We start from the raw sequence: 14787 nt of genomic DNA, 5'->3' as shown, positions 1-14787 counted from the left end.
TGGGGATCTATTCAGAAGTACAAAGGTGTCAGTGATAGGATAATATTCATACACCTACAAGGAAAACCAGTTAATATGACTATTTTTCAAATTTACACACTAACCACTAAGGCCAAAGGTGAAGAAATTAAAGATTTTTACCAATTTCTGCAGTCTGAAATTGATCACACATGCAATCAAGATGTATTGGTACTTGCTAGTGATTGGAATGCAAAAGTTGGAAACAAAGAACAAGGATTGATAGTTGGAAAATAAGGCCTTGGTGATAGAAATGACCCTGGAGATCACATGATAGAATTTTGCAAGACCAACAACTTCATTGCAAATACCTTTTTCAACAATGTAAATGGCAATTATACATGGGGACCTCACCAGATGGAATACACACGAATCAAATAGACTACATCTGTGGAAAGAGATGCTGGAAAAGTTCAATATCATCAGTCAGAACAAGGCCGGGGGCTGACTGTGGAACAAACTACCAGTTGCTCATATGTAAGTTCAAGTTGAAAACCTGTTGCTGTCAAGTTGATTCCAACTCATATCAACCCGAAAGGACAGAGTAGAACTGCCCCTTAGAGTTTCCAAGGAGCGCCTGGTAGATTCGAACTGCTGATCTTTTGGTTAGCAGCTGTAGTTCTTAAGCACTACGCCACCAGGGTTTCTGTTCAAGTTGAAAAAGGGAAGTTCAAAAGGGAAGAACACACTCGGCATTTCTCAAGCCGAAAGAACTGAAGAAAAATTTCAAGCCTCAAGTTAAAATACTGAAGGATTCTATGGGGAAAATATTAAACAATGCAGGAAGCATCAAAAGAGGATGGAAGGAACACACAGAGTCAATATACCAAAAAGAATTAGTTGACGTTCAACCATTTTGAGAGGCAGCGTATGATCAAGAACCAATGACACTGAAGGAACAAGTCCAAGCTACACTGAAGGCATTGGTGAAAAACAAAGATTTAAGAATTGACAGAATATCAATTGAGATGTTTCATCAAACAGAAGCAGCACTGGAAGTACTCAGTCATCTATGCCAAGAAATTTGGAAGACTGCTACCTGGCCAACTGACTGGAAGATCCATATTTATGCCTATTCCCAAGAAAGGTGATCCAACCAAATGCGGAAATTATAGAATAATATCATTATTATCGCACGCAAGCAAAATTTTGCTGAAGATCATTCAGAAACAGCTGTAGCAGTATATCAACAGAGAACTGCCAGAAATTCAGGCCAGATTCAGAAGAGGACATGGAACCAGGGATATCATTAATGACATCAGATGGATCCCGTCTGAAAGCAGAGAATACCGGAAGGATGTTTACCTGTATTTTATTGACTATGCAAAGGCATTCGACTGTGTGGGTCGTAACAAATTATGGATGATATTGCAAAGAATGGGAGTTCCAAAACACTTAATTGTGCTCATGAGGAATTTGTACTTGGATCAAGAGGCAGTCATTCGAACAGAACAAGGGGATACTGACTGGTTTAAAGTCAGGAAAGGTGTGCGTCAGGGTTGTTTCCTTTCACCGTACCTATTCAATCTTTATGCTGAGCAAATAATCCGAGAAGCTGGACTATATGCAGAAGAACAGGGCATTAGGAGTGGAGGAAGACTCACTAACAAACTGCATTGTGCAGATGACGCAACCTTGCTTACTGGAAGTGAAGAGGACTTGGAGCACTTACTGACGAAGGTCAAAGACCACAGCTTTCAGTAGGGATTACACCTCTACATAAAGAAAACAAAAATCCTCACAACTGGACCAATAAGCCACATCATGATAAGTGGAGAAAAGATTGAGGTTGTCAAGGATTTCATTTTACTTGGATCTATAATCAATAGCCATGGAAGCAGCAGTCGAGAAATCAAGACACATTGCATTGGGCAAATCTGCTGCAAAGGACATCTTTAAAGTGTTGAAAAGCAGAGATGTCACCTTAAAGATAAGGTGCACCTGACCCCAGCCATGGTGTTTTCAATCCCCTCATACACATGAGAAAGCTGGGCAATGAATAAGGAAGACCAAAGAAGAATGGACGCCTTTGAATTGTGGTGCTGGTGAAGAATATTGAGTATACCATGGACTGTCAAAAGAATGAACAAATCTGTCTTGGGAGAAGTACAACCAGAATGTTCCTTAGAAGCAAGGATGGATCTTACATGCTTTGGACATGTTGTCAGGAGGGATCAGTCCCTGGAGAAGGACACCATGCTTGGTAAAGTACAGGGTCGGCAGAAAAGAGGAAGACCCTCAACAAGATGGATTGACACAGTGGCGGCAACAGTGGGCTCAAGCATAACAATAATTGTGAGCATGGCGCATGACCGGGCAGTGTTTTGTTTTGTGGTACATAGGGTTGCTACGAGTTGGAATCAACTCGACGGCACCTAACAACAACAAGGGGAAAATATTAAATGACACAGGAAGCATCAAAAGACCAAACCCATTGCCACTGAGTTGATTTCGATTCCTAGCAACCCTATAAGACAGTAGAACTGCCCCACACATTTTTCCAAGGAGCACCTGGTAGAATCGAACTGCCGACCTTTTGATTAGCAGCCGTAGCTCTTAACCACTACGCCACCAGCGTTTCCAGCATCAAAAGATGAAAGGAATACACTGAGTCACTGTACTAAAAAGAACTGATCTACATTCAATCATTTCAGAAGGTAGCATATGATCAAGAACCGATGATACTGAAGGAAGAAGTCCAAGCTGCACTGAAGGCATTGGTAGAAAACAAGGCTCCAGGAGTTGACGGAATAACAGTTGAGATGCTTCAACAAACTGATGCAGCATCACTGGAAGCCGTTACTCATCTATGCCAGAAAATTTGGAAGACAATTACCTGGCCAACTGACTGGAAGAGATCCATATTTGTACCCATTCCAAAAAAAAGTCATCCAACAGAATGAGAAAATTATTGAACAATATCATTAATATGCACAAGTAAAATTTTGCCACAGATCATTTAAAAGCAGTTGCAGCAGTACATACATACAGTACTGCCAGAAATTCAAGTGAGATTTAGAAGACAATGTGGGATATCATTGCTGATGTTAGATGAGTCATGGATGAAAGCAAAGAATATCAGAAAGATGTTTACATATGTTATATTGACTATGCAAAGGCATTCGACTGTGTTGATCATAACGAATTATGGATAACATTGCAAAGAATGAGAATTCAGAACACTTAATTGTGCTCGTGAGGGATCTATACATAGACCAAGAGGCAGTCATTTGAACAGAACAAGGGTATACTGAGTGGTTTAAAGTCTGCTTCTCTGACTTTCTATTGAGTTGACTAATTCAGAAATTTTATTGTTAATCTTTTCAATTTCTGTGTGCTGTCTCTGGATTCTTGCAGCCTGCTAAATTTGTCATTATGCTCCTATATAACCTTCTTAAGTTACTCTGTTGCTTTATCTTTGTGCTCCTTGGCTTGGTCTGCATTTTGCCTGATCTTCTTCCTGATCTCTTGAAGAGCTCTCTATATTAATCTTTTGAATTGTACATCCCGTAATTCCAACATTTTATCTTCCTCCGGGAGGTTTCCTGATTCTTTTTTTTTTTTTTTGGTCACTTGCTGAAGCCATCATGGTCTGCCTATTTATGTGATTTAATATCGACTGTTGTCTTTGGGCCATCAATAAGTTATTATGTTTATTTTATGTTTGCTTACTGTGTCCTAGCTTCTTGTTTTGTTTCATTTTAATATGCCAAAATAGGCTGGTTGTGTGAGGTACTTTGATTATTGGCATCTTTGAAGCTCTTATGTCCTGTAACCAGGTGTTTAGAGCTGCTATTAGGTATCTGAGCTCAGGAATTCATTTACTTTTCTTATGTGGATTCAGTTCAGGTGTCCAGGTCATCGGTCACCAAGCGTGTGGTGCAGGCTCTCACCTACAGTCTTAGATGAGCAGGGCTACATAAGGGTGATTGGAGCAAGCACAGGTATCAGGGGGTTACCTGCTGAGCAAGGCAGGGGGCTGATGGCTGTCCCTGAGCGCCTGGGTAGAAGGCGTGTCCCTGTTCCCTAGAGCGAGTAAGCGGGTGGGCTTTGCAGCCAGACTTTGGGCGTCCAATGCTGTTGGCTGTAAGGAATGGGGGTATCACTTCTTTTTGGACCCCTGTCGTGGGTGGCTAGATGGAGTGGGTGGAGCCACCAGTCCTCAGGCCTCTGATGTGGATAGGTGAGGACCCTGCTTAATGGTCAGGGTGGTGTCAAATGTCGTGAATCTGCCACTTCCTCTTAGCTGTTGTAGTTGAAAATAGGCTTCAGATATATATTCTGTTGTGCTGTGCTAATGAGGGCCTACACTGTTGAAATCGGTCTACACAGGTCTAAGCAGGAATGAAATGTGTTCAAAGTTTGCATTTGTGTCCCTAGGCAAAGGGGCTGTGCCTGTCCTGAGGTCCTGGCTTAGGGGAGCTGGAGGATTACTTTTTCCTGTTTGTTATTTGTTTGTTGATTTGTACCCTCTCCACAGCCAAGAGAATGGCTCAGGGCACATGAAGTGTCCCACTTCTGGTCCAGGGGACACAGCAATCACTGAAGTTGGACCAGGACCAGAGCAGAGAGGAAGGGGGAGGGTGAAGAGGAGAGAGATACTTCCCAAAGGGGAAGGGTTATTTTGATCCCATGAGGTGGGTTGGATGCTTGCACTTGACTTTCGCAGATCTAGTGCCACTTCCACTTAGCTCTAGAGGCTTGTGCGGGCTCTCTGCTGCTCAGTATCTCCCGATGTGGAAAACACGTCCCGGGCACTACTGCTTGCCTCAGTCCATGTGTGCCAGCCTATCTAGCCTGCATGGTGCTGGCCAGGTGAGGTCTGACAAATCTTTCCTTCTTCTGTACTGTCTCTTCCTCATCACACAGCTCAGTCTGACTCCTCAACTTTGTCTTTGATGTTCAGGGCTGCTGGGCTGTCAAATATAATCAATTCACTTTTTTTTGGTCTTTGTTACAAGAGGGAGCATAGGAAGCATCTGACTATTCTGCTGTCTCGGCCCCACTCACTAATTAGATGATTAATGCTCCCATCTAATAAGCATGGTCTTCTTTTTGCTTTATTTTGTAATGAAATACAATGCTGTACCATAATTATTTCATGATGAGAGATTCAAGCCTTTATGATACAAATTTCCCCTTTTTCCAGTTACCTGTTAAAATAATTCCTGTTTTATACTCTTAGGCAAAAAAGAAAACCAGGGGAGTTTTTTAAATTTCTGATCACCGAAGACTTTCAAATAGGTATATGTTTTTGTTTTAGAAAAGGATTCTTCCCATTCATTAATTTTACCAAAATTCATTTACTAAGTATCTGATATGTGTAAAATCCTATACAAATACTAGAGATGAAGAGTAAATTGTATATAGTTTCTGTTTTTGAGGAATCCACAATCTGGGGGCAAGTCAGATGTGAGCAGATAATTATAACACAGTGCTTGATGTGTGTTATAAAAGGAATAAATTTCCAACCCCTGGTTGGAAATCCATTAAAACAGTATCTGGTGTATACTTACCATTTTCTCTAAACTAGATTTTAATTCTACCCTGAGATTTCTGTAATATGAAAATGATTACACCACCATAGAATGACATACCATCAGAAAGTGACTCAATTGTCTTAGATGTGAAATGCAGTATTTCATGAAGAGTAAATGAAACATAAAGAACAGTGCTTGGCACTTAAGCATGAGTTTTTTGTTTTGTTTTGTTTTACTCTTTTTTCTTTATCTTTTAGGATGAGCAGGGCCTGGAAAGTAATCATGCCTTTCTTGGTACTACCCATCAAAGCTAGACTACTAGGTTGGGTCTGTCTTTAATCTAAGCTGGTGGATCATGTTATATGTGTGTTCCTGTGAGCATGAAATAGGGAAACTGTAAAAGAAATCAAGAACCATTGCCTAAAAATAAGAGGGATTTGAACTGTGAAAGTCAGGCAACCACCAAATAGCTTTAACTTCTCTTCAGTCAGATACCACTAATTTTATTAATGAGAGGAGAAGGATTATTAAAATTTTCAGGCAATTAAATATGCAGCATACTTCCATAATACGTGATTGTTTATGTTAGGTGACCTCAAGTTGGTTATGACTCACAGGGACCCTGTGTACAACAGAATGAAACACTGCCTGGCCCTGCATCTTCCTTACAATTGTTGTTAGGTTTGGGGCCATTACTATAGGTTCTGTGTCCATCCATCTCATTGAAGGTCTTCCTCTTTTTCGATGACCCAAAACTTTACCAAACATGATGTCCTTCTCCAGGCACTGGTCCCTCCTAACAACATTTACAAAGTATGTGAGATAAAGTCTCACCATCCTTGCTTCTAAAGAGCATTCTGGCTCTTCTTCTTCCAAAACATATTTGTTTGTTCTTCTGGCAGTCCATGGTATACTTAGTATTTTTTGCCAACACCATAACTCAAAGACATCAATTCTTCTTCAGTCTTTCTTATTCATCGTTCAGCTTTCACATGCATGTGAGGCAATTGAAAACACCATGGCTTGGGTCAAGTGCATAGTAGATTATATGATTGTCTGATTCAAAACGGCCAGTATCAGTCCATTTCAGCTCACTAATGCCTAGGATATCAATCTCCATGAGCTCCATTTCATTTTTGATGACTTCCAATTTTCCTTGATTCAAATTTCATGTATCCCACATTCTGATTACTAATGGATGTTTGCAGGTATTTCTTATCATTTTGAGTCATGCCACATAAGCTAATAAAGGTCCAAAAAGCTTTACTGTTTCCATATCATTAAGGTCAATTCTACTTTAAGGAGACAGCTCCTTGCTAGTCATATTTTGAGCACCTTCCAACCTGAGGAGCTCATCTTTCAGCACTACATCAATGTTCTGCTGCTATTCATAAGATTTTCACAGGCTAGTTTTTTTTTTTTAAAGTAAATTGCCAGGTCCTTCTTCCTAATCTGTCTTAGTCTGGAAGCTCCGCTGAAGACTGTCCACCATTGGTTAACCTGCTGGTGTTTGGAATTAAATCAATTACATCTGTGGAAGGAGACCATGGAGAAGCTCAACATCATTAGTCAGAATAAGGCCAGGGAGGCTGACTGTGGAACAGACTATCAATTGCTCATAGGCAAGTTCAAGTTGAAGGTGAAAAAAAATTAAAACAGGTCCACAAGAGCCAAAGTACAACCTTGAATACATCCCAATTGAATTTAGAGATCTTCTCAAGAATAGATTTGACACATTGAACACTAAAGAACAAAGACCAGAAGAGTTGTGGGATAACACGAAGGACGTCATCATGCGTGTAGAAAGCAAAAAAAGGTCATTAAAAAGACAGGAAAGAAAGAAAAGACCAAAATGGATGTCAGGAGAGGCCCTGAAACTTGCTCTTGAACATAGAGTAACTAAAGTGAATAGACGAAATGACGAAAGAAAAAAGCTGAACAGAAGATTTTAAAGGGTGGCTTAGGAAGACAGAGTATTCTACTGAAATATGCAAAGACCTGGAGTTAGAAAACCTAAAGGGAAGAACACCCTCAGCATTTCTCAAGCCTCAAGTTGCAACATTGAAGGATTCTATGGGCAAAAATTGAACATAGGAAGCATCAAAAGAAGATGGAAGGAAGCATCAAAAGAAGATAGAAGTATCACAAAGAACTGGTTGACATTTAACCATTTCAGGAGGTAGCATGTGATCAAGAGCCGATGGAACTGAGAGAAAAAGTTCAAGAAGCACTTAAGGCATAGGCAGAAACAAGGTTCCAGAAACTGACAGAATACCAATTGAGATACTTCAACAAACAGATGCAACATTAGAGGTGCTCACTCAGCTATGCTAAGAGATTTGGAAGACAGCTACCTGGCCAACTGACTGGAAGTGATATATATTCACGTCTATTCCAAAGAATGATGAAAAAATGGGATGCAGAAATTATTGAACAATATCATTACTATCACATCTAAGCAAAATTTTGCTGAAGATCATTCAAAATTGGCTACAGCCATACATTAACAGGTAACTGCCACAAATTCAAGCCAGATTCAGAAGAGGACATGGAATGAAAGGTATCATTGCTGGTGTCAAATGGATCTTAATGAAAGCAGAGAACACCAAAAAGAAGTTTACCTGTGTTTTATTGACTATGCAAAGGCGTTCGACTGTGTAGATCACAACAAACGTTATGAATAACAGGAATTCCGGAACATTTTCACAGCCTATATACTATGAAAAGGAGCTCTTGGTAGTGCAATGGTTAAAGCACTGGACTGCTAACTGAAAGGTCAGCGGTTCAAACTCACCAGCAGCTCTGCAGAAGAAAGATGTGGCAGTATGCTTCTGTTAGGATTTGTTACTTTGGAAACCGTGTGGGGCAGTTCTACTCTGTCCTATAGGGTAGCTATGAGTTGAAATCGAATCCATGGCAACAAGTTTGTTTGCTCGCTTTTTGGTATATTGTATGAAAAGTGGGAGCCCTGGTGGCACAGTGGTTAAGCATTCAGCTGCTAACCAAAAGGTCAGCAGTTTGAATCCCCTAGCTGCTCCTTGGAAACCCTGTGGAGCAGCTTTACTCTGTCCTATAGGATCACTATGAGTCGGAACTGACTCGATGGGAATGGGTTTGTTTTTTTTTTTGGTTATGAAAAGTGAATTTTTTTTATTACGATAAGTCATTTAACTTATTGAAATCATTGATCTTTTTCTCCTTTCAGGGCTGGGCGTGGACTTTATGGTATTGACAGTATGCCAGATCTCCGTAGAAAAAAAACTTTGCCTATTGTCCGAGATGTGGTAAGTTACTCCTGTTTAATCCTCTTTGATTGCATGTGTTGTCTTTTTCTCTATTATTATGCTGTATTGTCCTTCTCATTAACTGACTAGCCTGTATGTATTTCATGGAATAAAATATATAAGAGGCCAGATTCTACCAAGTGTTAGATTTATTATATCTTTAAAATCTATTAGATGGAGGAAATAATTCTAACCTTGTGACAGCTTCTGATACTAGTTGAAATTACAAATTGAGTTAAAATGACCCTATAATTGAGCAAAAGGAATCAGCAGCCTGAGTGAGGTGCTGCAACTGGGCTTTGATGTGTTCAGCGTTATGAATGACCACTAGTTTAATTTGCAAAGTTTAAGGCTTGATTGAACTTCTTTACCTTAACCCAGTAGACTTTAATACTTTGTAATGCAAGCAGGTATTAATCAGTCCTTCATTCTATTATACTAAAATCCAGTTTAGCTAAATTAATAAGCTATTCTGCTATCTAAAGGAAACCATGGTTCCCAAGTCATTAAAATTTTATTAGCCATGGATATAACATAACTCTCAATAACTCAAACTCTCCTATAATAAAATACTCTGGGGGTCACTTAGAGATTCAAAGGATTGATGATTGAATACAGTAGATTGGAAAAACAGCCCATCAGCATGGAAAACAACATGTTTTTCCAGCATTCAGACTGACTTCACATTTTTCTGTAGGCATAGTCTTAATAGTTTAAAGCATGAAAAATGAACTTTCCCTCCAGAGAAACAGAAATTTCCATCTTACCAACAACGTGTATAATTTACTGATACCAGCATTTTTTAAATTTTGCTAAGGAAATCTGTCTGAAGGCCATCACTTTGGTTTCTTATTAAGAAAAATAATATCTTGGTGCTTCAACTCAAAGCATGATTTGTCTGTATAATTGGCGCAGATTCCTGCCATTATAATGTGAACATTATTTTAACGTGTTATGTTTATTTAACCTCACTATGCTCTTTTCCCACTTTTGATATATCTAATTATTTACACTCTGTTTCCTCTCACTCCTGGAATCTTCAGGCCATGGTAAGTGGTTTTTAAATTTTCATAATTAATATTTGCCAATCTCTCAAATGCAGACTACATTTATTTATGGGATTAAAGAGGGCAAAATGGGGGAAAAATACAGAGACATACAATAATAAAAGTCTGGTTCTTCAAGAATCTAACAAAGAGTTCAATTCTGAAAGACAGATGAAATTATATATACAATAGGTAAAAATGACAGACTAAAATAGAATACAGACATTATTTTAGGGACAATATTGGTCAGACATGGAAGATCATCTTGAGTAAACTCTTGAAGGTAAGCTCTCTATAGGTTTTCATGGAAGGGGTGGAAATGGGTGAAGAGTGACTTCCTTACTTAGACATGTGCTTAATTTTATCTGAGTACCCAACTGTGGAGGCCTGGTGGCCCAGTGGTAACGAGCTCAGCTGCTAACCAAAATGTCAGCAGTTCAAATCCACCAACTGCTCATTGGAAATCCTGTAGGGCCGATGTACTCCACCCTGTAGGGTTGCTATGAATCAGCATCAACTCAAGGACACCAGGTTTTTAGGAGATATGAGCAGGAGTAGAGGTGATCAGGATTGCATTTTCCACTTTGACTTCCCTTTACCCCTACTGGGATACACATTTAATATTCCCATATAGATCTTATTTTATTTCCAAAGTTCTCTATAGCATTGCCAAGTTTATTACATCACATATATTTCAGGTTAGGAGCAGGTGATAATGGTTCTATTTTATAGATGGGAAACTAAAGTTTCCTGAGTTAAGATCATGTAAGTTACTAGTATCAGAAAAGAAAACAAATCTGAGTAAAATGATTCTCAGTACACAAAATGGCCTCTTGGAAGAAAATATCCTTGCTTAGATATGGAAGAATATTCTAGGGAGCTGTGAACAATCCAAGGACCATCAAACAGCAATTGTGATTCAGACCCTCTCAAAGGTCAGGCTGGCTCTGCATCAATGATGATGGTTTATAAAGGGATATGATCATGACTGTCATTGGGGAAAAAGTCATTGAAGCCTGTCTTTAGCCTTGAAACTGGTCATTCTGCCTTGTTGGACCTGAGTTTTCTCATCTGTAAAATGTAGGGGTTGAGTTTGATAATCTAAGAGACCTTTTACATCTGATATTGGAAATAGCAGGGGAGATGATCCCTACTGACTAAAATTTGAACAGTAATTGTCGTTCTTACATATTCACATTCTTCTAAGCGACAAGTACATGGCAGCCTCTCAGGTACCAATAAGTCATAATTCTATTTGTTTTAGACCCTGGCTGCCCGAAAATCTGGACTGTCCCTGGCTATGGTGATTAGAACCTCACTAAACAACGAGGAACTGGTAGGTGCAGTGCTAACTACTATGTATTGTTAGTTACTAACTAACTATCATTAGTAACCAATTACTATTGATCATAATCACAGGGTAAAAACCATTCTGCTTGAGCTACTCCTTTGCAGTGTTCATCCCAATGATCTAGGAATAACTTGGAACGTGGTGGAAAATCTGAGCACCAAACGTGCTTCCTTAGGGCTTCAGCTTTAGCCATGGTCTCATAACCCCTGCCAGATTATGGGTGGGACTATATAAATAAGGTGCTTGTGGCCCACCAAGGAAATTAGATAGTTTACAGGGGAAAGCCCGAGAGACTGTGGGCTAGAGAGAGGCACTCCTGCAGGCATGGCTGAGAAGAAGCTGTCCTGACTGAAGACATGTATATTGAGTTGTTTCTGTTCCTTAACTGTAACTTGTTACTTCCCTAATAAACCCCATAATTGTGAGTTTTGTCTGTGAATTCTGTGTGGCCATTGCAGTGAATTATCGAACCCAGTGGAGAAGTACAGAGTGCCACGGGAGCGACAGTTGGTGTGAGAACTGGTAAAAAGGGCTGGCGAGAAGGAGGTGTGTCTGACCTTCACCTCATAGGAATCAGCCTTGAGCTGTTGATCCCAATTCTCCTTCTCCCTTGTGAAGTTAGAGGAGGTCAGAGTGTCCCCCCTCCACCACACCATTTTTACCTGAGGTAATTCTTATGTATATATCTACATTTTAACAAGATCCCCATGTACATAAGAATCAGCTAGGGGTCTTGTTAAACTAGAGATGATGATTCAGTACATCTGGGGCAGAAATACAAATTCTCTGCAGGGGGTTGAACTGTTTCACAGCCCTGGCTGTGGATGCTGTGCATTGGTAACTCTGTCCTGCACAGACTCTTCCAGGGATGTTGCTCAAGACAATTTATGTGCATCCTCCCCTAAGGGAATGAACTTATCCTACCTTCCCCACATTTGGCAACTTTGTCATTCTTATGGAATAGAAGAATTGCCAACAATATTACTTGTTTTAGCTTTCTATACATTTAACATTTAAATACCATTATTTACATTTCTGAAAGAGCCTTGGTGGCACAGTGGCTAAACATTTGACTGCTACCTAAAAGGTCAGCTGTTCGAATCCAACAGCTGATCCGCAGGAGAAAGATGTAGCAACCTGCTTTCATAAAGATTACAGCCCTGGAGGTCATGGAAGGTCCATAGACACATCCAAATTCCCTGAGGGTCAGAATTACTGGGCTGAAGGCTGTGGGGAGCATGGTCTCTGGGAACATCTAGCTCAGTTGGCGTAACAGTTCATAAAGAAAATGTTCTACATTGTACTTTGGTGAGTAGTGTCTGGGGTCTTAAAAGCTTGTGAGCATCCATCTAAGATACTCCACAGGTCTCACCCCGTCTGGAGAAAGGGAGATTGAAGAAAACCAAAGACCTAGGGAAAGATTAGTTCAAAGGTCTAATGCACCACAAGTACCATGGCCTCCACCAGACTGAATCCAGCACGCTACATGGTGTCCAGCTACCATCACTGACTGCTCTGACAGGGATCACAATAGAGGGTCCCAGACAGAGCTGGAGAAAAATGTAGAACAAAATTCTAACTCACCAAAAAAGGACCAGACTTACTGATCTGACAGAGAAAAAAAAAAAAGATCTGACAGAGACTAGAGAAAATCTGAGAGTATGGCCCCTGGACACCCTTTTAACTCAGTACTGAGTTCACTCCTGAGGTTCAACCTTCAGTCAAAGATACAGGCCCATAAAACAAAATGAAACTAAATGGGCACACCAACCCAGAGGCAAGGACGAGAAAGCAGGAGGGGACAGGAAAACTGGTAATGGGGAGCCCAAGATCGAGAAGGGGAGAGTGTTGACATGTTGTGGTGTTGGCAACCAATGTCACAAAACAATATATTAGTTTTTTAATGAGAGACTAATTTGCTCTGTAAACCTTCTAAAGTACAGTTAAAAAAAAAAAAGATTACAGCCTTGGAAACCCAAAGGGGCCATTGTACACTGTCCTACATGAGTTGGAATCAACTAGAACACAACAGGATTTATGTATCTTATTCTCTTCTTCCTGTCATTGTCATGTTTCACCGAAAAGTCAACTTTTCCTAGGCTTCTCTAATAGCAAGCTACCTCCCATACAAAGACACATCTGTGAAACAATGTATGTCTATTTGAATATCGGGGTGCTACAGCAAGTTAAAGCATTTTCTGTTGTGCCATGGAATAAAAAAGTGTGGCTGCTTTCCCAGACCTACCTGGTATTAGTGTTACAATGCCATATAATATTTTGAGTATAGTGTGGGTACAGGAAAAAGTAGACATCTTCTTGTGCCTGAGAAAACCCCGTACTACTTGCTGAATCTCCAAGCATCTGGTCTTTTGTTTTTGAGGAAATAATTTATCCAGGGTCAAGACTTATTACTGATAAGCCCCTAAACCTACACAGTCCCTTTCTTGTATTTTAAAACATGGCATTTGGTTTGAGCCACAAATAATGTTTCTCATGGAAAAGTTAACAGGAAAGCAATAGAAATTAGTGGGCTGTTACTACATTTTCTGAGGCCCTGAAAAGGGAACACACCCTTACTTGATGTTTTAATTAGCTATTGATCTACTTTTCAGGAACTTAAAAATATCGCTTCCTTAGTTTCAGAAACCCAGAATAAAAGACTTCTTGTGTGGATGTTGGTGGATAAATCAACCTCCCAAAAAACCCACTGCCGTCGAATCGACTTTGACCCATAGTGACCCTGTAGGACAGAGAACTGCCCCATAGGGTTTCTGTTGTGGAATAAATTGTATCCCCCAAAAATGTGTATCAACTTGGATAGTCCACAATTTCCAATTTTGTGTGATTGTCCACCATTTTGTCACCTGATGTTATTGTCCCATGTGTTATACATCCTACCTCTATGATGTCAGTGAGGTAGAATTAGCAGCAGTTATGTTAATGAGGCAGGACTCAACTCCACAAATTAGGTTGTATTTTAAGTGAATCCCTTTTGAGATATAAAAGAGAGAAGCAAGCAAAGAGATGGGGACCTCATACCACCAAGAAACAAGAGCCAGGGGTATTGTGCATCCTTTGGACCCAAGGTCCCTGCACTGAGAAGCTCCCAGGACAGTGGAAGATTGAGGACAAGGACCTTCCCCCAGAGCCAACAGAGAGAAAGCCTTCCCCTGGAGCTGGTACGATGGATTCTGACTTCTAGCCTCCTAGACTGTGAAAGAATAAATTTCTCTTAAAGCCATCCACTTGTGCTATTTCTGTTATATTAGCACTAGATAACTAAGACAGTTTCCAAGGCTACATATCTTTACAGAAGCAGACTGCCATGTCTTTCTCCAGTGGAACAGCTGGTGGGTTTGAACTGCCAACCTTTTGGTTAGCAGCCAAGTACTTTAACCACTGCACCACCAGGGTTCCTTGGTGAATAAATAGAGTCCGTCAAATCTCTCTAAAGCTCATAAAGCCCATTTCCCTGGGGCCCATCATTCAAAAAGTAAATGAAATATGACTTCTGTACAACAGCCATATTAAATGTCATTCTTAACAAGGTGCCACATTCAGTCATTATATGGGCAACTAACATAAATGCTGAAGCAAGTAATTTTCCC

The 14787-nt window shown here is 40.1% G+C and overlaps 1 protein-coding gene across 2 annotated transcripts in view; it reads left to right on the top strand.

Annotated features, from left to right (window-relative positions):
• Positions 1–14787, top strand: part of UNC13C (unc-13 homolog C) — a 633353-nt gene that overhangs the window by 196845 nt on the left and 421721 nt on the right. Inside the window, exons 5-7 of one of the 2 annotated variants that reach the window (XM_064267529.1) lie at positions 8704–8782; positions 9826–9831; positions 11093–11164. In XM_064267529.1, the coding sequence (XP_064123599.1) occupies positions 8704–8782; positions 9826–9831; positions 11093–11164 (157 nt within the window). The remainder of the gene's footprint in view (positions 1–8703; positions 8783–9825; positions 9832–11092; positions 11165–14787) is intronic. The other variant, XM_064267528.1, reaches the window with a different exon arrangement.

Source organism: Loxodonta africana, chromosome 13 (assembly GCF_030014295.1).
Source record: "Loxodonta africana isolate mLoxAfr1 chromosome 13, mLoxAfr1.hap2, whole genome shotgun sequence".
Lineage (NCBI taxonomy): Eukaryota > Metazoa > Chordata > Mammalia > Proboscidea > Elephantidae > Loxodonta > Loxodonta africana.
Note: the sequence above shows the minus strand (reverse complement) of the source record. Positions and strands in the feature narration are given on the sequence as shown.